The 23,676-nt window shown below is 43.1% G+C and overlaps 1 protein-coding gene across 1 annotated transcript; it reads right to left on the minus strand.

The window, feature by feature from the left end:
- Positions 1-5,353: 5,353 nt before the first annotated feature.
- Positions 5,354-21,480, minus strand: LOC144833226 (keratin, type II cytoskeletal cochleal-like). Its single transcript, XM_078689151.1, has 9 exons — positions 20,894-21,480; positions 20,381-20,604; positions 14,358-14,418; positions 13,579-13,674; positions 12,317-12,481; positions 10,367-10,492; positions 10,046-10,266; positions 8,057-8,091; positions 5,354-6,433 (listed from the first exon to the last, which is right to left on the minus strand). The coding sequence occupies exons 1-9, from the start codon at positions 21,425-21,427 to the stop codon at positions 6,162-6,164; spliced, it is 1,734 nt and encodes a 577-aa protein (XP_078545277.1). The 5' UTR covers positions 21,428-21,480; the 3' UTR covers positions 5,354-6,161.
- Positions 21,481-23,676: the final 2,196 nt, after the last annotated feature.

Below are 23,676 nucleotides of genomic sequence, written 5' to 3' on the forward strand. Positions count from 1 at the left end.
CCCTTCATCTGCTGAAGCAAGAGCAGATGACGCTCTTTCTCTTACCTGACCAAAAAGACCTGGAACAGCCTCCCCCTACACCTTCAGACCTCCCCCTCCCTGCAGGAATTCAGAAAAGTTCTGAAGACATGGCTCTTCGACTGATTCTACCCAGCAGCAGAACCCCCTAGGGACTACATACTCTCATGGATGATTAGCAGCACTCTACAAATTCCATTTGATTGATTGACTTCTCTGTACTCAAACATTCGTTGAAGGTAGCTGCATGCATACCACCTACCTGACCTACTTCTCTGAACCAGATACTATGATGAATTTAGATGGTGTAACTCTTAAGACATGAAAACCCAACTGAGACTACCAACTAATATGTTTTCCATCACTTCCTGGCAATTAAGTTGAATTTTGCCAATCAGTCTATCAAATGCAATATTTCCCCTAGCCTGTGGCCTGTCTACCTCCGTTAACAATTTATATAGATTTGGGCCATTTGGTTGCCAGTTCTTATCAGAATGCCTGTCCCCCTATGTCTTAAGGCCACGAGGACTTGGAAGATGTCTCTCAACTCCTTCCCTTTGAAAGATTGGAGGGCTCTACTAGGAGACCGCATTTCCATCCGAGTTTGATCCTCACTCCAGGAGATTGGCACAAGTCATTATAATTTCTGGGATGGAGGAGAGGTACACTCCTATTTGAAGGTAACTCTATTTCCTATGCTAAGAATAAGCAAAACTAATGAAAACATATAAGGTGCCATTGCCCTCTAATCTTCAATGGAAGTATGTCAATGTTTTAAAGAGTAATAGAATACTGGTTTCAAATGTGTATGAGCTCTTGAGAATTCAGCTCTGATAACTTGCCATTAATCTCCAGTTCATGTTTTATTCTCTTGCTGGTCTGAACTGGAGATATTGATAACCTCTTCTCTCCCCTGGCAGGACCACTCTCCCAGCCTCTTTCCAGAATCTGGCCCAGACCAACCGAAGGTCTTGCACCAGGTTCCGTAGGGATTTGTCCTCACTGACTAAGACACTGATGGTCTGAAGGGCTGTGGCTGTTTTCACCATCCTTTAAATTAAAAGGGATGCATATCAAGTGGTGATGCACATATTTGAAAACATGCTGCCCACCCATATGACAAGGGCACTATATGAGTCTTTACACTTGTAAGCATTCCTGAGTCAAGTTCAAGCCACAACTCAGCTGAGATCTCAGAATTATCATACTTCTCCATATAATGCTGTTTAATTGTGTATTTTCTAAGGCTCTCTCCATCGTGCTTCCTATTGTGGTGCCATATGTCCTTGGAGACAGCTGCTGGATATGGCCCCAAATATTGTGGGCAGTTTCTTTAAATTGGTTGCAGCACAAGCTGCCCCTGCAGTACTGAGTACCTCATTGCACAGATCAAATAACTGAAAGCAGTAGTTAATACAACATAAAGCAGTTGTAGATTGGAGGCTATTCTGCACTGTTTTCCATGCACAAGAAAATCAGAGAAAGCCAAGCAAGGCCCCAAAAAACAAGAAGACATAAGGAATAAAATTGAAAACAGATTTAGTGTATTTTGTAGCAGGTCACTCTCTGTCTCTGGAGCAAAGATGTAGAAGTAACGCAATAGGAGGGAGCATTGTGGAGTGCAATCCAGAAACCACAACTGAAAGAGAGAAAAGGCCGCCCTTAACCTAATGCATGCTGGTGGTCCTTGTAATGGCAATAGGTTTCCTGTCTCAAAACTCAGTACAACACTTTATACAGTAAGGACTATTTCAGAAAAGACGGACAATGAGGTAATGTACATTTGGCATTAGGCAACAAATTATTAAAGAATATTCACTTCTATGTTGAATATAGAGGTCCGTAGAATTCCTACACCTGCTTCTTAGCAACTTGCACAGTGTTTGTTGACAGCATGTGATGTGTCAATCATCCCATACATGTGAGAAAGTGCTTTGACAAATGTTGCCATTATTGTCTGGTTAATAGGATTGATTTCCCTTGTGGTTTTATCTCTGACCAATACAAAAGAAACAGCTTTTGGTAACCGGTTCCTGGTTGTATGCTTACCATTTCAAAGTCTGTAGTGCTAGAGGCACTCTTGTGGTCTGACACCCTGTGATGACCTTTGACTACCATTATTTTTACTGACTTTAGTGTTTTATTTTATCCTAGCCTGAATGTACAACAGTCCTGCATATGCCTTGCTTCTCTTACAAGTTTCTTTCTTGTTATATTGCAGTCTTTCAGTGGGAGCTGTCACAGAGTAGAACAGCCTTGCAAAGAACAGAAAGGGTGGGATGTGCATTTGAAAGCGTGAAAGGGAGAGAGAGGTGTGGAACGTACTTTTTGGTCTCAAAGTGCAGTGTGGTGGGTAGTGATGCACACATGTGCTCGGTGTTGTACACTGAGAGATGAAGTATGTGAATCTATAAGCAGTTGTGCACAATTGTGCGTTGTGTTGTACATTGATGAGAATTATGAAGTTCTTACTATTGGCTTTGACAAGGCCTCATGTCATCTTGTTTTCTGACTTTGCCTTGCTTCAGCTTTTCTGCATGCACAGCAGTGCTTGCAAGTTGTTTGGGTTATTCACGTTCAAGGATTGTTTTTTGTTTAATGTACTCTGAAAGACTTTGTGACCTTCGTCAAGATAAAGGCTAAAACATGAGCGATTTGGAGAAGGGGATATGAGAACTCCTTCCTGCCATTGGAATGCTTGCTTGGAGCCGGGAGAGTTCTGGTAAGATTCCTCTGGCCGGTGGGGGAGGTCCTTCCCAAACCTTCAAGTGTGTTTAAAGCTGACGATTGCTGACTCAGAAACCGGGAGTTTGGAATCTAAGCGTGGACAGACGCGGCTACCTCAGAGAGTGGACCCTGGTTGCTGAGGCTCCCAATCACGGCTGTTTAACTTCTCTAGTCTGAGATGCAGCGTTTTGCACCAGGTGATGTATTGAGTTTTGGTTATTGCCATTGTGATGTTTGGCCAGTGGCTTTGATCATTTGAGGTGCTTGAGCTTTGATTATTGCCATTGTGATGTTTGACCAGTGGCTCTGATCATGTGAGGTACTTAAGCTTTGATTATTGCCATTGTGATGTTTGGCCAGTGGATTTGATTATTTGAGGTGTTTTCTTTGTGATGTGGGAGTGGAGGTGCACATCCAAAGTAATCATCTGATATATATATATATATGTATATTGTAATGATGAGAAGTCCACATATATATAATCTCTTGCAGGACGTCCAGTATATTTTCTTAAGTCTTATCTCATATTATTTGCTGCTTGTTTATTAATCAGTATTTTTCATGCATTTAGATTATTGCTTGCATGGAAACATATATATCTCTTTGTGTATTTGAATCTTGTGCATTTGGCATCTAGGAAAGTCTTTCTGTTAGAGAGCATTGTGTAAAATAAAACTCCAAGCCTTATTCTAAAGAGAGAGAGTCCTTGTATTTTGTAAAATAAAACCCTTTTCTAAAGGTGCTGTGTTACAGTCTTTTCTTCGTTGGGTGTTGAGGCATCGCGTGCGAGCTGTATTATCTGATAGGCGAAGCAATATAAAGTCTTGTTAGATATTCAGCTTTGAATTATGTGTGAGAAAAATATTTAGGAAATTGTTATCTAGTTGTCTATTTATCATGACTCATTCATTACCTAGGTACAACCCGGACTAGTCCTTGAGAAGCAGTCTCCCTTTTGACAAACCTCGAATTAATCAAATGTGGTTAAAAATCCATTAACCCAAGGCGGTTATGTCTACTGAAAAACATAGGAATATACATGTAAAAGTCACCGGACGCACAAATTGGCCATATCCACATTCTAATTCCTTATGAACCCAGGCAGCAAACATAACACCAGCACTGTCATGTAAAAAGTTAAGTAGAGTATTAAATATAAACAAATATTTCTAAGACATAAACTACAATTTACCATTGATGAGGGTTTGTGGTAAAAGTAGGTTCAAAGAGGATTCGATCCATAATGGCAGCCAGGGTTACTCCATTGCTGTTGTAAACATTGATTGTTAATTTACCTGCTATTTTAAACCATACAGGGCTGGCTTTAGGGCAGTGCGACAGGTGCGACTGCACTGGGTGCTGGCATGGAGGGGATGCTGGCCTTAGGTGGGGGGCTCTGTGGTTAGCAATAGCTTATAATTTATTAGCAACTAATGCAGAGTTCTTGGGGATCCAGATTTCAGGCAGCAAAAAAAATGCTAAGATAACTGTTGTGACTAATTTTCCTTCTAGAGAGAGAGATGGGTGTTTTGTTTCGACTTGCCATAAAGTAGACCAGAGAGTTAATATACCTGCTACATAGAACAGATCTGTGTTTAAGGTGAATAGCTGAGTGGATTAGTAAAGCCAAATTTTACCAGCACTTTAAAACAAATTAAATGTATGCGAGTGAGTGAGGGGCTATGGAGAGAAGAGGGAAGGCACTTTTGCCCTGTGGTAGCCATGGAATCTAAAGAGGAGTTCATGGTGGGGTGCTAAAAAAGATTGTTGCACTGGGTGCCATCAGCGCTAATGACGGCCCTAAAACCATACCTTTCTGTTTGATACATTAAAAATGGTGCAGCAGTGAATTTGGAATTAGCATGTGCTGCTAGTCTATTCTCCTAATCATTACTTATTATATTCGTAAAGTAAAAGAAAACTAAATGTAATTTCAGACCCGGGCCCAGCCGAAGTATCTGGTTCATGTGACCACATTCACCATCCCTCGTCAATCACTGAGAAAGGGCCCTGAAAAGTGAGGATTTGGCCTTGCTGCACGAGGGATGAGTTGTCTTTTTGCACTGCGGCATTCCGACTGCCTTGCATCGAAAAGAGGATTTCTACATGGAATCATAGGATGTTGTCACCAATACTTTTAGTGTCACTTCTTTTTCACCCTCATTGAATCGCCATCATCTGTGAGAAAGCGCAGCGGTGGGGCATTTGGAGCTCAGCCCAATAAGTGACTGACACCCTTGTGTTTGCTGTATTCAAACCTGAACGAGGTGAAAAACTATCGCCTGTCAGACAAAAGTCAGTTTTGACTGTTGCGGAATTGTTTGTATGCTATTAATGTGATGGCAAAGGCATTTTTGTTGCTACTGATAATCTGACGACTGTCAATCTACCAAAACTAATTCATGTTGACGGTACACTACAACCCAGACCTTGACAAAGAGGGTTGAGAACTAGTTCGCTGGTTGTCTGGTTACCAGGATCAATTCACCAAGCCAAACACATACTGTAAACATGTCGAACAAAAGAGGACACGAGGTACCCATTAACCAATTTATAAGTATAGGTTAAACACACGAAAGGATTAACATATTGCAACAGGAAACAGTCAGACACTCGTTTGTGAACCTTTATTTATTACCTTCAGATAAAAACCAATCACGAAATGATGCATTTTCACTCTAGGCACATCTTCATTCATGGCAGTGCGTTCACTATTAAAGAATAAGAACTGCATTGACAACAAATGTATTTGCCTCAGCTGCATAGGCATACCGTGCTGGTGCGGAACACATAATGTGGGGAGATTCTTTGGAAATGACCCGCTTTAAGTTTGATGTGTACTTTCACTAACCCCAGGTGAAATTAGGTTATTTGACTTCACTGAAAGCACCATGTACTTCCCACATCCGGTTATAACATAGGGACGGTCATTGCCAATATGGCATCAAGCACAGTGGACCCGAGAGAAGAGTGTGAGACGCCAAAAGGCCCAAACTCTAGGAGCTGTAAGAGCTACAGCAGAAAGTAAGAGACAGAAAGTGCAGAAAGTGAGTACTGGACGTAGTCCCAATATAATTTTCTGGTGGTTTGATATTACAAAAGGTGAAGTGTGCATCTCATGTTACAGCTAGGCAGTGTCTATCTTAGAAGACTTGGGAGTAGTGGTTAGACTTTTTTAGGATGCTTATGTACAACGTGGGAGAAATACTGCTCTAGCATTTCAGGAAAAAAAATCACAACCACTGTACAGATTTCTTGAAACACATATCTTACAAGCAAATGTATAATGGAGTGAGATTTCTAATTATGCATTCTAGACTTTGCCTGAGACACTAAGACTCTTGCATGTGTACCATTGGATAAGCAATTCTTCTTCCAGCATATTGGGAAACTCTTTCCTTCAGAAGTATTGGGCTTTACCGACGGACGCTTGAAACTCGATGAGAGGTTGTTTGAATAATTGCCCCTTTCCTTCCATCGCTTGCCCCGAAACTGCTTCCTCCTCCGGAAGCACCTCCGAAACTACCACCTGCTCCAAAGCTCTGTCCGCCGCCGAAACCGCTTCCACCTCCAGCAGCACCACCGTAACCACCACCTGCTCCAAAGCTCTGTCCGCCTCCGTAACCACTTCCACCTCCAAAGCCTTGTCCTTGTCCGCCGCCGCCCCCAGAGCCTCCACTGATCATAGCTGTGAAAGGGAAAAGAAAACCAGATCATGAGCGTTCTGCCCTGGATCCTTTTACTGCCACGTGATTTGCTGCAACCAGATAATGCAAAAGTTGAATCTTTTATTTGAACAAGTTACTCAAATCACCTCAGACCCCAGCTCTTACCTTCCCCAGGGAGATACGTGGACACATTTTCAAGCCTGACTAGTTTTCTCTACAAGGACACACCAAACCCAGAACTTAAAGGTGACTATTTGAACAGAGCATTCCTTGACCTCCGAGCTGACTGGGGCTGTACCATAATGGTCGCTTAGCAATGTCAACCTTGTTTCATTTCTACATACAATCATTTAGGGCATAGCTCTGCTAGCAAACAAAAGATTGACCTGAACCAGTTTGACTGCCTAGGCAGATCTGCTTTCAACCCTTCCGGAAATACATGATATACACGCTACCCCCAGCTGTCCCAGTTGTGTGGAGCTCCCCTTGAAGTCCTCATTCCCAGATGACTTCTAACTTGTGGAGGCGATAACTTGGCTCGTGTTACCAATACTTGCTTGTCTTTCCCCTCCTATCGCCCGCCATCACCAGTTACTGATCCCGGCACAGGGAACACATGCAGATCTGGGAATTACTGGACTGATTCCTGCATGTGGTTCTCTGATTCCAAGGGGAATATTTACAATAAGTGGCGCATCCCTGCATATCAGCAGGGATGCGCCACTTATTGTGCGCCATGCCTACGCCAACATGGTTGCGCTGCATTTACAATGCGGCGCACCATGGGGCAAAAACAGCACAGATGCGTGACGCATCTGTGCCGTAAAAGTGTCGCATTGCTGGAGTTGCATTGCAAGCACGACACAGCTCCAGCAATGCTCGGGGGCCCTATTATTCCAATGCTGTGTCAATCCTTACGCTTGCTTCAAGCAGGCGCAGGGTTTTGACGCAGCATGGGCACCAAAATGACTGAGTGAAATCTTGTAGATTTCACTCAGCCACTTTCAGGAGGCGTTCCTGCGCCGGAACGCCCCCCCCCTGCGCAGGAACGCCTCCTTCTGGCGCAGAGCTTTACAACGTGACGCATCTCCCAGATGCGTCACGTTGTAAATACCCCGCACCTTGACGCATCTTTTGCGCCACCGCTGCGCCACAAAAGAAACGCAACGGCGGCGCCAAAGTGGCGCAAGGGGCTTGTAAATATGCCCCCAAGTCTTTTACTGCACACATTTTTCACGTGTTCAGCCAGAGCATTAGGTTTTACTAGGTGCAGTCCCTCATGCCTTCGAATGAAGATCACATAATACGCTTAGAGGTTTCGGTCACACCACCTTTTGGAGGATCAAAACCCAAATAATAATTCCTGGCTCCTAAACTGCAGCTCAGTAATGGACAAGTACCTGGGACGCTACAACCCAAGGACCGAAGAAAAGGCTTGAGAGAGCGTTTAGTTGTCTATACTAATATGTCTTAGAAAGCATATCAAGTCCCCGATTGGAATTAATAAAGGTCAATGTTGTGTTTTACCCCCGTAATTACCTAGTTCAAGAAATTCTCACGAGTATTGATCATTTTGTAATACATGATGCAATCTTTCACAATAGCAAATATTATCGAACTACTAGAAAATGTTGGTTACTTACTCATGGTGACTTGATTTTGAATTGCACCATCCATTCTGTAATGAAACAGAAGTAATATGAAGTCTGAGCGAGAAGGGTGGATACAAACATATACTGGTGCATACTCCACATCATTTTAAACATTACAAATGCCACTGAAGTTGAAATTTGCAAGACGCATGTCAACATTTAGAATAGAAATAATAGAACTACCATTACAAAGTTTTTGCAACCTTATAGAAAAACAGCTTTGTAAGATTATGATTGAGGAATGACAGACAAATTATTTGTGTAGAATGTGTCAAACTTGTACCATAAATAAAAATGTCAGAACAGGCAGCATAAGGCTGTAGTATTCGTTCACTCTGTGAGTTTAGGTTTCAAATGTCAATGTAAGATCATTCTAAATAATACTAAAAAGGGTCACATACATCGAAACCTGGCTGTCAGCTGTGGTGTAGTAAGGGTGCCCTTGGCCCTAATGTGAGCTAGGAAAATGAGCTCCCCTTCCATGCTCATGACGAGCTCAGCTCGTCATGCAGTACACTGCTCGTGTGCTCACAATGGGAATAACTGAGTTCCAGCACTGAGGGGAAATTGCTGTAGCATTGATGTGGTTAAACCCAAGATGAGTTGTAAAAGACAGCCATATTTAATGCTGCAGTAGTGCCCTCGCCGCCTTGGGCCCACTGCACCTGCTTCGCTGTTAATAAACCTGGGCGTGCCAGGCCACTTAATGTCCTGGATTCCCTATATTGTTGCATGCCTGAGAGCTGTTGGCTGCTTAGAGAGGTGTTGAGTGTTTTTTTAATTATTATTATTATTAGTAGTGGTAGTAGTAGCAGTAGTAGTAGTAGAAGTAGCAGTAGTATGCCTGAGTTGTATGGCTACTCAAGGAGATGGATTCCCTACATGAAATCGTTCTTGTGTCTTTTTATGTTATCATGTCTGGGGGTATCCAGGTTCTTGAAAGAGTGTAGTCTCTGAGTTTAGCTGATAATGCATGGTATCTGAAGCCTGATCTCTAAGTTCATGGCTTGGACTTGTACTACATAATGACTTAGAGCAAAACCAAAATGATCAGAAGCTCAGAGACACAGATTGTATCAAATAAACATAATTTTTAACAAAAGTGTATGCGTTGAGGGATACATCCATTTTAGGCAGAGGGCATTCCAATTTAAGCATCAATCCAGCATTGCCCTATTTTGCCTACTCAAATTTCCATGTTGTGACAAAGTCTATAGGTTAGCAAATATATATCTGTTTTAATATATATATATTTATACACACACACACACACACAGAGGGAGAGAGAGATGTTAGTAAAGTACTATCAATGCAGAAGGAGCCAGAACATGAGATCTACATTCTCCATTCCACAGTTACTCCTACTGCGTTTATAAAAATATAAGTGAACATGGAATAAACAAAATAAACATGTACCATGCGTCTCACTGTCATAAATCCTGAAGCTTCAATACAGACATGAGCTAGGCAGCAAATACTAGTTACACCAAAACTATGGCTATTGGGATTAAATGTATATCTGTGGACAGCACACATTGCTTCAAGGTTTGATTCCTTGCTTCCCTGTGGTGTTATGTATATGAGTGTCAGGCTACCTACAGCCTTGAGTCCCCATTATGGAGTCATCTCCCTGAGCTGCAGACTGGTGGGATGAGAATATTGGATCCTTGTATCTAAAGAGTAACACGTCTTGGGAAGTAGGCTTCTTACTACCTTGGATTTGCATCTCATTACATATCACACATGGGATAGGTAAGTTACTTTTGCCTTTATGGATGATATATCATATACTTGAAAAACACATGAGGGTAATGCCTTGCTTGAACATTCCTGGCTTTGTTTTATGATTCGACTTATCATTATTTGCTCATATCTCATCCCTGAAGAGCAACTGCTGAAATGAATCCCTTTAACTATCAGCCACATAGACAGAATTCTCTTAGAAAGCTTCTTTGCCTAAACACAGTAAGTAACGCTCACCTGCCCTCCTCTCCTTCCAGCAGGGTTCTGTAGGTGGCAATCTCAATGTCCAGGGCCAGTTTGACACTCATCAGCTCCTGGTACTCGCGCAGCTGACGAGCCATGTCCTCCTTAGCCTTCTGCAAGGCAGCCTCGAGTTCACTGAGCTTCATTCTTGCATCATTCAAAGCAAGCTCGCCCCTCTCCTCAGCCTCGGCAATGGCAGTCTGAAGATTGGCGCACTATAAATGGAAGTCAAATGAGGGAGGTAACTAACATTTTGCACTTACAAAGTATATTTGGTTTCATGTGGCTAATTTGGTATCAAGAGTATGGACGTACCTGTTTTTTCACATTTTCAATCTCAGCCTTAAGTCTCTGGATCATGCGGTTCAGTTCCGAGATCTCGTTCTTGGTGGACTTGAGGTTTCCTCCTTGTGCATCAGCATTCAACTTCATCTCATCAAACTAACAGGCAGAAAAAATAAATAATAAGCAAAAATACTTACTGCAGAAGCATTAACAAGGGTTATTGGATTTATGTGTGTGATGCCATAATAAATTGGATGAGAACTACAATAAGTATTTGATATTGAACTATTCACTTCCTTACATACACAATGGCCCACTCACCTGTAAGCAACTTATTTTCATTTTCTTTAGTACAGTAAATATGCTGAGATCTGTGTTCCTCATTCACACACTTTTGCACAGAATCACAATTACAATTGCCATTCGTGACCTAGCGTTGCAGCAGGAAGGAGGTGAAGTTGAATGAGGCAATACGTAGAGAGGCCAAGGACTGGATGAGCATGTATTCTGAACACCGTTGTGTTCTGCCCCAATGACAGGCACTGTGAGATATTCACACTGCCTTTTATACTCTGCTCCAGAGCTTTCAAACCTGCTGAGTTATAAACAGCCACCAACTACATGAACCTGCACTGACACTTACAGGTGACCCAGTTCACTCTATGGAATATTGTATGTCTTACATTCTTTACTCTTTTTTCCAGTTCTCTTCTTGAGATGGGGTGAGGGAATTTCACAGCTCTTTGCAAGTTTAGTTCCTGAGCTTGCTTGAGTATGGCATGCCTATCAAACGTGCTTGGCCGATGTATTTTTTTTTCTTTGTCCTCTGCCATTTACCTAATCTCTCTGCATTATATTACCATCAGTTACTGCACAATATATTGACTTTCTCAGTAAACAAGTCATAACACTTTTATGGAGTTTCACTAACTTATATTGCACAACTGCTCACCAAGCTAAATCTTACAACAACAACAAACATTAATATTAATCACATAGGCAAAATGTAATGCATTTACCAATTCTTGTTATATGAATTGCCACATTCCATTATTGTGACTAATGCTTGTGTGATAGCTACTTATGAGTGATCATATATCAAAACTTATTGACAATGATATGGAATAAATCAAGCCAATAGCATAGTTGTTATGCATTGCATGGTTCATACAAATTAGTACTGGTGGGCCTGACAATTATTGTTTTTTTAATCCCTTTTTGTGCATCTCAGTGTTTTACCAATACATTTTCAATGTGTGGCATACACTAGGCTCCAGCGTTGTCTATTATTGTGATGTCATCAGATTCAAAGTCTAGTGGCATCACTTCTTGGAATTCAGGATCAAAGGGCATATGATGTAACTTCCTGTGATGCCCCTAAGGTGAAAGGGTGCACAATGTACTTTCCGCTGTCCATATAATTTTGGTGAATCGATGTCCACGAGTAATACAATCATTTCTTTTCCTACTTCAAAGAGGTATTGGTTTTGTTTTTAAAGCAAATACCAGTCTGGCTATCTTAGGAAATTAGAATTTGCATCAAATGCTACATGTATTTGTGATGATCCGCTCTAGACACACCCCAATAATGTCCCCTTGATGCTAAGTGACTCAAAGTAGTGCAAAGGAGTTTAGGAGCTGAAAAACAATCACCTTCCTAGCACATCATTTCTGTCTTGCTGGAAAATAAATACCAAAGTGTCACTTTGGGTGACTTTACCACAGCAAAACGCTTTAGTAAATCTGGGCCTTAGTGTCTGTCACATCTGCGACCATGCATAGACAGTATGGATCTGAAAATCATCCATGTAAATGATGGCCTCTTTAGCCCAGAATGTCCAGGGTGCCGTAATACTATTTGTACTTTTGGTTTGGTGGCCCACTCTGCACAAGTCAAGGTCGTTATAAAAACAAGAATGGAAAGAACGTAATTGAGTTCCAACTGTCTTTTCTGTGGTAAGAGTATAGTGCGATACTCACCTTTTGTTGGAAAGCTCGTTCAGCGTCATCTTTACTCTTTCTTGCAATGTCCTCGTACTGAGCCTTGACTTCAGCAATGATGCTGTTCAGATCCAGGGCACGATTGTTGTCCATTGAGAGAATGACTGCGGTGTCGGCAATTTCTCCTTGCACCTGAGCGAGTTCCTGAAAAATAAATCACACCAGAGTACGGAGTTATACATGGGTTATTGCTCCTCTTTGCATTCTTATCCTTCCCTTTGGGTAATGTTTGAATCGGAAAAATGATGTCAGTGTATTGAAGTTGAGTCTTCAGTTACAAAGCATAAACACACAGAACAAGAGCTTAGAATGTGGTCAGGGACACATTTAACAGTGGCACAATTATGATCGTGGATTTGCTAGATTTGGGTGGTGTCTTTTTTAACATAGACTCGAAAACATGGATAACCAACATAGGCATCTTAATGGTACAAGTTTGTTTGCATAAAGAAAACCTGCTGGAGTTATCGCAACAAAAATGAAAAATACCATAATAGGTTAAATGAACAAGCAAGACCAAAATTTCAATAAATGATGGGAACGTGCACTTGCATCTAATCAAAAGGGGAGAGACCTTGATTTGTTTTAGTCTCAAAGCACTGTTGCAGTAGCATTTTAAGGAAGGAGTGTGGCCCACTCATTTGAAAGGAAGTCTACTTACTCAATTTTGCATGCAAGGGACATTGCTCCATCTTTGGGTGAATAATCATAATGACCCCTTGGAGGTAAAAGACCATTTGTGCTCTATAGCTTAGTACTATGTCAGCGACTGGGACGGATCTTTAAAGTATCGCAGACTATCTACCCGACCTAGAAGTACCTCAATGAAAGAAAAAATCACCTCACTATTAAATGTGAACATACTTTTTCTGTTACATTTTTTTCTTTAAAAATTAATTTGAACGATTGGACTCTGAAATAATAAGGGACAAATTTGGCACTATGGGTATTACTGTCTTCTTGGAAAAAAATGTACTTTCTGTTTACATTGAGCCTGATTGTTACTGACAGAACGACTGGTCAAACAGAATACTTTTCAGGGCATTTGCACTTCGGACAGTATTCGAATACAAATGCCAGCTATGTAGAATGTGTTGAATGCATTAATTTTAGAGCTGATAAAATTAATACACCATTGAGTGGAATTTTTGGATTTCAGAACATTGCCGCATAACAAAGCAAAAAGTGGGTTCATGGCATGGAAAATACACTGCCACATAGGTAATGAAAATTATAATTACCATTTCATACAGAGATCGAAGGAAGTTGATCTCATCTGTTAATGCATCAACCTTGGCTTCAAGCTCCACCTTATTCATGTAGGCGGCATCCACGTCCTGAAAATTGACCCAGACATTAAGATCCAGTTACATTTCAGTCAGTGTTGAAGATAACATTGTAACATTTTACTGAAAGGTTCTCTAATTATTAATATTGTTAATGGCATAATATGAGAAAACTTCCCACCACCATAGTTATTGGTTATATTCCAAATGCTGCAGTCATTAACAAAGGTAAAGGGCAATTATCCTCAGCAGATTGTCTGCTCGACAAATTACTAGTACTACCAGAACATGCCCATAGGTGTCACCGTGTGCTTCTTGTGATTTATGGCATAGGGTGGCAGGAAGGGGAGGAACTGGGCACGTTATTCGTGATCAAGCTTTTGTTTGACAGCAGGAGCTATAGGTGGTAGTTGTCTTGTCTTCGTCATTGCAAAAAGCTAGAAAATAGTTTTTTTTTAAAACGCACTAGCAGCACCCTTGCCATCTCTATTTCTCCTATGATGTAATTGCCCAATTAGCTGTGCTAACAGTGCTATCATTCAGTAAAAGCAGCAGGATAAATATGTGAATGTTCAAGCAGGCCCCTCTAACTTGCTGCAGCTCCATTAGTTTCAGAGAAGGGGTGAACATTAGCTTGCTGTAAGTTAAGTGAAAGGTCCTCTTTGGAGTTTGTGTTATTAAATAAAAAGGGTAAAGTTATTTTTTCTATCATTTAAATAAAAAAAGTGGCTTACCTTTTTGAGCACAACAAAGTCATTTTCAGCAGCTGTACGCCTATTGATTTCTTCTTCATATCTGTTTTAATGGAGAAGTGACATTGTTTAGGCCACATTTATTCCCATTTACTAATGTACATTTTCAAACGTGACTTGAAGATGCATTGCTTGCATACATAGACTGTCTTTTCTCAAGCACTGGGTACTGTTAACTTCACTGTCTAACACAATATGTCTGAAGTTTTTGCTTGTTTGAAAGCATCTACATGTCCATCTGATCTCGAAATATATGTAAGATTCCTCTCCACAATACCCACCCCCTTTCCAACGTTGTACATTTCTAGGAAATTTCTGTGAGAAAACTTACTGTTTTAGAATTTGCCAATAGCATGGCCCTGGCCAAAAATATCTCACAGTGTCTTTCATTCCTTTCAGGCTCTAATTTATCAAGGGATATTTGCCACCACTCAAGGTATGTGTCAAGGGTTGAAGGTGAGAGCTCAAAGGAAGGGAGCAGTACAATCATATCAATAGAAATAATTATGTCTTCAAGAAGATTTATTAATACAATATGGCATGCGTGCCTAGAGCAGCACCAGCTTAGAAAACTGATTTTGCTACTGTACTTCCTATTAGGTATTGCTATGTGGAAATATATTGAGTCGTGGAAAGCATGTAACTTCTTGAGACATGGTTTTGAACATAGTGTTCGATCAATCTATGGACTTTGTGCTCTAATATCCATGTCTCATCAAAGTGCCTAATGCTCTATTGCATACAGATCTCCAGCCCTGTCAACCATCACCCGATGCTGGCACTACTGCTCTCAAATGATCAAAACGAAGTATATCCTATTGGAATTCCAGACACAGAGCAAGTGACCTAAAGAAGCAAAGAAAGGCTAAAACAAGAGTATCTCCACTAAAGCGAGACTATCCAAATAGCACTTTCTCCCTGGTTTAGTCTCCTCCATGCAGCAGGGGCGGCCGCCGCCTAACTAAGGGTGGCGGGGTGGGTGGAGAGATTGCAGGAAGGTGGAGGTGGGAGAGCGAACGCAGGGGGGACACAGGGGGGTAATAATAATTGTGAAAACTTACTTGACTTCGCCGGCCGCCTCTGTGTTGTGTCACTCCTGCTGGCCTCTTCCTGGGTCCCAGCAGCCCCTGGGACAGACTCCCAGCCAATCCCTGTGCTGCAGAGCAGCACAGGGATTGGTCTGAGCGGGCTGAAAAGATGCCCTGCTCAGACTAGGGAGTCTGTGGGAGGTTCTCCAGCTGGGATAGAGAAACCTAAGTGTGCATGCGTATTTTGGTGGGCCTGAAAAAGCCAGTCAAACACACATGAGCACTTACAGAGTGCACAAGCACTCTTCGTCCAGCCGCCCATGCCCCACCCCTCCACGCACCAGCTGGCAAACTGAAAATAAAACGATGCTAGAGCATTGTTTTATTTTTCGTTTGCTGGCTCTGCGCCGACAGTGGGGCAACTCTCCTCTGCCATTGCGGAGGAGCCGCCACTGCCATTCAGTCACAGAAGGTTTTGTATCTTTTCAGTGTGCCAATTCTGGCATTAATATACAGAAGCAGGCAAACACCTTCACTACACGCAGGGTAAACTTCAATTATTCTTTCACCAGAGGCTCTCTATTTCACTTGATATGGCCTTCATCAATATCTCACAGAAGTCACTACATCCAGTAAATACACCCTCGTACCAACCAATCTCTTGTGCCAATCTTTCATATCAAACACTTAATTCCACAAATATGCCCTTCTACAAACTACGTAAATAAGGCACTGCAAATTGCCCTTCTACATCCTTTACACAGAAGTCACCGCTCTACCCAAATATCCATTAAACAATAATTGATCAGAAAGCACTATTTGCAATCCTTGCAGAGAATAGTTTTTTTGTCTAGATATACTTTCATACACACACACCTTCAGTAGAAAGGACATCAGTCCTAAATATATTATGCAAATTTCTATTTCAAGAGATGGCATGCTCTACTTCTCTGCCAATATGCCACACCACCATCCTCTCAAAGAGGTCATAAGGCCTAGAGCCTTATTTAGAGTTTGGGGGATGGGATTTTTCATCACATACCTGGATAATATCCAATCTGTCAAATTACAAGTGCCACAGTCTCATACATGCCAAATCACACTTTGCCACCGTGTGACACAAAAGATCGACTCCCATCACACAGTCTCCTGGTGAGGAGCCGATATCACACGATGGCAGGGAAACGACCTGAAAATCACTATAAATGGTGGTTTCCAGCTCATTTTCCGGGGCTTTGAACTGCCGACGTCCATTAAGGGGTGTGAAAACACCCCAGGACATCGGCACCAGCCTCAGCAAGCTTTTTCTAGGGGGAGGAGGGGGCTTGGGGTGGGGTTCAAAAGTGCCTCATAGGTATTTCTAGGCACGACGCCCCGCCCCTTCAATGACCCACCCCCTCCTCACACTGTGAGATTTTTCTTCAAGTTGGCAGGTATGCAGCCTATGATGCTAAGGACAGGATGTCTACCAAGTTTGTGACAGAAAATCTCATCTGTCAAAGTCTAAATAAATCCCTTAATCCCTTTACCACTATTTTAATTGCCACATATTTTACAAAGGCACCACACCCTCAACGGTGTCAAATTCACTATTTTACCGTTCATTCATTAAGGACACCACACCCTTAAACTCCGTACTCAAAATACTTCCACCAAACTCTCCAAAAAGAAATCATACATCATCACTCCACTGAACACACTCTTTATACATTAATTCCAGCTGCCTTTTCTCCACGCCACCTTAAACACACCTTTTTTCAGAGAAGGAATAGCATCCTGGTACTCGACCAAAACACCTTCCTACCAAATCTCCTTTCTATCAAATTGACACAAATGAAATCATACCTAACTATAAATATTAGCATTCATCCACTCCACTCATCACTGTTCCGTCACAAAAGTAATACATCATTATATCAGTACCCCCAATTACGCCTTCTCTTGAGTGTAGTTGTAGTCATGCTCTATTACTGCACCCAATTCATAATGTTGTCGCAAAAGGAGATATGTGCCTTCATTAAACGTGAAATACCCTTCTCTCACAGAATGGTCCATGCTCTTCCCCTCCAATAAGCACACCCTCTCTTTAGAAAAACAAAGCTCCAAACGATGACACTCTATTCAGCACACTCCTTCCTCACAGAATGTTCTGCTTCCCAACAAGTTTCTCTCATATAAAGGATTATGCTCTTTATGTCGTACAACATTACTATCTCACACAGAAACCTCCACGCTATCCACACTATCAACATATCCTTCTATGACACAAAGAACCTCACCGTCAACTTCACCTAATACCAGTACTGTTCTCTTACAAGGGTCTTTGTCTCTTCAAGTAATCCAAAACACCCTTCTCCTACAGAATGTTCCATGGCCCTTCCCTCCACCTGTTACACCATCCTCCCAACCTCTGAGAAGACTTCAACCCATGACACTCTACCCAACACACCACTTCCTCACAGAATTCACTGTTCTCTCAGAGAAAGAACTACACTCCTCTAAGTCACGCAACAAATTCATCCCTCACAGTCCGTCCACTTTATCAACATACCAATCTCTTACACGAGAAGGCACTACATATTACCAATTTTTACAACATTTCCATCACTCACAGATGACATCACATCCCCTAGCTCCCCCAACACACCCTCTTTCTCAACAGTGCTTATGGTTCTCTGCAACACCCAATGCACTCTTCCCACATGGTAGATGCGACATCCCACTACCCAACCCATCTCTCTACTTGAAAAGAAGAAACAATGCCACCACGCCCAAACATACACCCTTCATTCACAGAAAGGAATCATATCTATTGGCTGCTTCACACACCCTTCACCTGAGAAGACAAAATGTTCCACCATCTCCAACACACTTTTCCCTCACCGAAGGAGGCACCACGAGCTCCCAGTCCAACAAACACACACATATCTAGTGCTAAGCACCACACCTGCTAACTTCAACAAATGCCTTATTCATAGAAAGTAAGTGTTCCCCTATTTCTCCCAGCATACCATGCTTCCGGTCTTTTGTAGATTCTGCCAAACTTCACTGAACACCTGACTACAACTTCCCTCTGAAAGCACAGCGCCTCTCCAGCCTCAGCACACTTCTCTATGTCAGAAGACAGCATGTCCCTTCACTTTATCAAAATCACTCCCTGGCTGTCACAGGATTCTGTATGTCTGACCCCCACCCCCACCCTCCCAGCACGATCCTCTTATAGAAGGCTAAAGATCCATCCACTAGCATTTTTCTCTCAGGGAAAACGTTCATGCTTCAACCTCACCCAACACATAATTTTCTCACATCCCTTCAGTCACCCCAACGCACATCTTAACTAATCTCTTTCAGAAGGAAGCAATCTAAGACACTCCCCACATCACAAAGTTCCCTCACTGAATGCACCACACCCCGTCACTAGACAGCACGTTCTTTACAGGTGCCAATGTTTCTCTCAATTAAACCCAACACGCCCATCATTCCATCTCAGATGATACCTCATCCCAATTCTCCTCCTCACCTGCTGGAAGCACCGTTTCCCAGGTCGCCCATGTCACGTTCTACTCACAGAAAGCAACATGCCCGCTACCCCACCGAGTACGTTGAAGAGAATGGTAGAAAAGGTCATCTTGTATATAATTGTAATTGTGTCTTTGTCACAACACCTTTACCCTGTCCCTCACTCACCAATTCACTACCAGCGCCCCATCTTCCTTTCTTCTCACACTGAGAGCACTGTGAATATTTTATGCACTACCAATGTTTTGTAACTAATGCATTGCAACCCATTAATGCTTTGATTGACATTCGCATTTAATGCTGGTGTTACCTTTGGAAATTACATTTCTGTGTTTGAATTTGTTTTGAATCTCTAGTGGTGAATTGTTTTCTGTTGTTTTGTAATTTTTATGAGAAAAAGAACTACTTCGACCATTCTCTTCAACGTACTGTATTACAGACCCAGGCCGGGTAGTTTTTTCTTGGTGTCTACCCCGTAAAAACTCATCCCTCTACCCCACCCAAGACACTTCCCTTGTCGAAGGCACACAACTTTCCCTGATAATTTGCCACAATCCTCTACCCCATCCCATATGGTTTACTATTGAATTTCACCCCAAAGACCAGCTCCCAATATGCCACGTTATCTGCCTCTCCCGGGAGGCATTACTGCCCTCTGCTCCACCGTTTATACCTTACCGATCTTTCACAAACATCAATTTTCACCTGGGCTCCCCCAAATATCCTTTTTTACAGATCTCAAGAGTGGAGCCGAGCTACTCACTTCATAAGAACCCTAATAAGCTAATTCGCCACGGCTCCAGCTCCAGTCCTGCAAGCTGTGCTGTCAAGGACACACCTTGCCCCGTCTCACTCACCACTCAAAGGCAAATGCGAGCATTCATCCTTGAGCATCGTCTTGTTTTCTCCTTCCCCACAGAATTCACAGCTCTCCATCCTGCCGTGTTCTCTTGTGCATGGACCTGTCTCTCCAATAAAAGTAGGAGGCCTGAGGCACTCAGTGGCGCCCCCGCCCTCACCGCTCCCTGGTGCATTAAAGTGCTAGCAGTCACCTGCATCACCATTGAAGAAGAGAGGGCCGCTACATGTTGTACTCGCGTACATACATGATATGCATGACTTATGTGGAAAGAAAACCCCTGTACTGTAATTCTATTGTCATCGTGTTCATATTTGGACGGCTGAAATAATGGTTATAGGTTATCGAGAATTCTAGCTCCTTAATATTGCATTTCTGGTACCCAGTGCTATTATTTTCAAACAATTATGAACATGTGATAAAGACTTTTATTCTCATCATTAAACGCCTATACATATTAATTATGGCAATGTCATTGCTCAAGTCGTTCATCCATACAAATAACCTGTCTAATATTCACAAACGTTGCTTTACAATTGGCATTATGAGTCTGTTCAGTGCGCGGCCCTGTGTTTGGGCAGATTGCGCGGCACTCTTACTTGTTCTTGAAGTCTTCCACCATGCCCTGCATGTTCCTCAGCTCCCCGTCCAGGCGGCCCTTGTCACTGTTCAGGCCCTCCAGCTGCCGCCTCAGGTTGCCGATATAAGCCTCGAAGAGGGGCTCGATGCTGCTCTTACGGGACCCGCTCGCAGTTCCTCCCTGCTCCTGCAGGAGGCTCCACTTGGTCTCCAGCACCTTGTTCTGTTGCTCCAAGAACCGAACCTGCGACCCAATGCACACGATTGAAAACACTCACATGGCGTGTCAATTAGACAGAGCACCACAAACAACCAAGACACGTTTGCTGGCTAACACAGCTAAGGGTTCAAGGACTGGCAGCAGATAAAACAGCCTCCTGACACGATAGAAGCAGAACACAATGGAATGTCTGGAAACATGACTACATTAAAAGGATAGGACGAATGTAAACCATACCGAGTACACTTCTGTGTTTGTTGAACTATTAAAACAGCAATAGTTTAACAAATATATGTTAAAGAACAGGCCTTACCTTGTCGATGAAAGATGCGAATTTGTTGTTGAGAGTCTTGATTTGTTCCCGCTCCTGCACTTTTTGTTCTGAAATACTGGGGTCGATGCTAATATCCAAAGGAACCAAGAGGTTTTGGTCGACGTGAACTTGTTCGATTCTTGCTGGTGCACCACCACCAAACCCTGCTCCCCCACCAAACCCTGCTCCACCACCAAACCCTGCTCCACCACCAAATCCTGCTCCACCACCAAACCCTGCTCCACCACCAGAACGGCCGCCAAAGCCTGCTCCACCACCGGATCCCCCACCGAATCCACCGCCGAATCCACCACCTCCTGACATACCACCATAGCTCCCCCCGCCCATGCTAGACCCCGAGCTTGCTCTGGTTCCCCCACCAAAGGAAATGCTTCGGGTGCCTCCTAGGTGGACACTCATGCTGCTGTTCATGCCCCGCGCACCACCACCGCCTCCTGAAGACCGAGACACTCGACTGCCTGAGGAGCCCTGGCCACCGAAGGACCGCGCACTGAAGCTTTGGTTAAATTGCATTGTGGAGCTTGAGCGCGAACTGACTGAAACAGAGAAATGAGGAAAAAGCAAGAAAGGGAGTGAAGCGTGAAGGAGAGCGAGTGAACCCCCTCTGGTCAGGGAGCTTAGGCTGGCCCCTTTTATCTTCTAAGTGGACTGGGTTTGGCCTCGGTGCATTAAGAGCTCAGCTTTCACTTCTGGGCTTGGTATGGCCTGCAGCAATCTGTCACCTTTCACTGCTCAGCACACCTACCCAAAAAATTCGTTTTTCGGTTGATTTTTTTTTAACTTTCTGTGAGCTTTGATTTACAGTACCTGTGCTTCTCGATATCTCTTTTTTTTTAGCACAAATCAAATCATGTTTGCTTTTCATTTCTGCTGTTTTATCGCATGCTCCTATTGACCCCTGTCAATGTGGAGCTCACCTCACTCCTGCAAATAACATGCATGCAATTTTTTTCTTCTTCTTTTAAGCACTTTTTGGAATGGAATCGGATGCTAAGTTAATGAAAGGCTAAAACAACTTTCCATGGTGATTTACTGAATTCTGTCCGTTTTTTTTCTATTGTAATTTGAGGTAAACAAAACTTTATTGTAAACTAGTGCAACATTTCAGGTTGTTTGAGCATTCTGATGCAGTCTTCCTCAACGCTTTTTAGTGCCAGTGCAGCCTCGCGCCAGTGCAGACTCATTCATGATCATCTCTCCCAACAGTGCATCATCCATTGGGTGACTCACCGAAGAGCTACTTTATTTCGGGGCACATTCAGTACAGTGTCACTTGTAGCAGCTTCTTCCCTGTGAAGCCAGTACCAGTGCTAAATCTCAGTCCACACTGCCTCATTCTCGTGCAGGTGTACGGTGGACATGCCCATTCTAGCACAGAAGTATGTCAGGCAGCCTCATTCCAGAGCTGACACGTTATAGTACTTTTTCGTTACGGTGCTGCTGTCTCGCTGACTGTTTTTTGAAAGTGAACCAGTATTTCAGGGCTGCCTCGTTCTGCACAGCTTAGTTCGGTGCTACCTCCTTCCAGCGCAACCTTACTCAGTGAAGTTTTATCCTAGTGCAGCCTTTGCTTTTTCGAGGAAATCCGTATGTAGCTGCATGCAGTTCTTCCCTTGTTCTAGTCCTACCTCGCTCCAAGCCATTCCCAAACACTGCTCCTTCCATTCAGTTGCTACCTTCTAATTTTATATTCTGTCATTTCATTGAGAGTTCATTCCTTTAATGACCCTCATTCAGCCCTGTTTCGGAACATTTTCACTCATGAACCCTCATATCTGGGCTGCAGCCTCATGCCAGACCAGCCTCACTAGCTGAAGCGTCTCAGTCCTTGGGGCCTCACTCTTGTGCTGCTGTATTCGAGGCACACTTACTCCAATGCAGAGTTATACACAGCAGCCTTATTTTTGTGCAGCCTTTTTACAGGGTAGCCTTATACAAGTGCCTCTTCTCTCAGTGTTGCCTCCTCCCTGTGCTGCCTCATTTGAGCTCTGTCTTGTTCTTGTGCTGCCTCAGTTAATATAGTTACACTGCAGTACCGTCAGGGCTTGAAGTGGGCCGGGTCCTACCGGTGCTCAGCACTGGCAGTTCTAAAAAACAGGTGCTGAGTCGAGTCCCCATCGGGCTCGGCATTTTTGCCCTCAGGATGAGAAAAAAATCTTAACTCTGCAGCAGTGCCACCCTTTTCTGCCTTTGAGGTAACTTCAAAGAGACTCGTTATAGTTCTTTCACAAACTCATCATTACAGCACTGAAGCACTTTCAATATTATATACTGCAAAGCAATAGTTGTTGCTTACTTATCTTATACAACTAACAACCACTGGCAACGCCAATAGCTCTGACTTGTAGGTATGATGTTACTTGTTGTATTATATATCTGGATTAACCCTGGGCGAAGAACTACGCTCCGTTCGCGGAGCTTGCGGAGTTTTGGCAACTCCGCGTTCTACGGAGAACGCGAAGCTGTCGATTACTCCGCGATCCGGTGCGTAGCGTAGTTCTCGCGCGCTGAATAACATTATCGCGTGCGCGGGGGGTAAGTTCGCGCGATATTTGACGCGATCACGCACTTTGGCAGTGCGAACGAGAATAAGGGAACGCAAGCGGGCGGGACAAACCTCTTGAGTAACTTAGCGCGCTAGCTATCTCGAGCATGCAGGCAGCGCCCCGAACACGCGCACCGCGCTCCCGAAGACGAAAAACGACGCGCGAACGGGTCTAGCAAGCTACTACGCATGTCCGCGGAGCTACGCGAAGGTCGCG

This window comes from Lissotriton helveticus, chromosome 1_1 (assembly GCF_964261635.1).
Source record: "Lissotriton helveticus chromosome 1_1, aLisHel1.1, whole genome shotgun sequence".
NCBI lineage: Eukaryota > Metazoa > Chordata > Amphibia > Caudata > Salamandridae > Lissotriton > Lissotriton helveticus.

Bases quoted from the DNA above. Each gene is read 5' to 3' on its own strand.
- LOC144833226 (XM_078689151.1), bottom strand. From the start codon at position 21,427: ATGCAATTTAACCAAAGCTTCAGTGCGCGGTCCTTCGGTGGCCAGGGC. The intron at 10,493-12,316 runs GTGAGTATCGCA...TCTGCCTGTTAG, and splicing joins AACGAGCTTTCCAACAAAAG to TTTGATGAGATGAAGTTGAA. The intron at 10,267-10,366 runs GTACGTCCATAC...TTCCATTTATAG, and splicing joins TTGAAAATGTGAAAAAACAG to TGCGCCAATCTTCAGACTGC.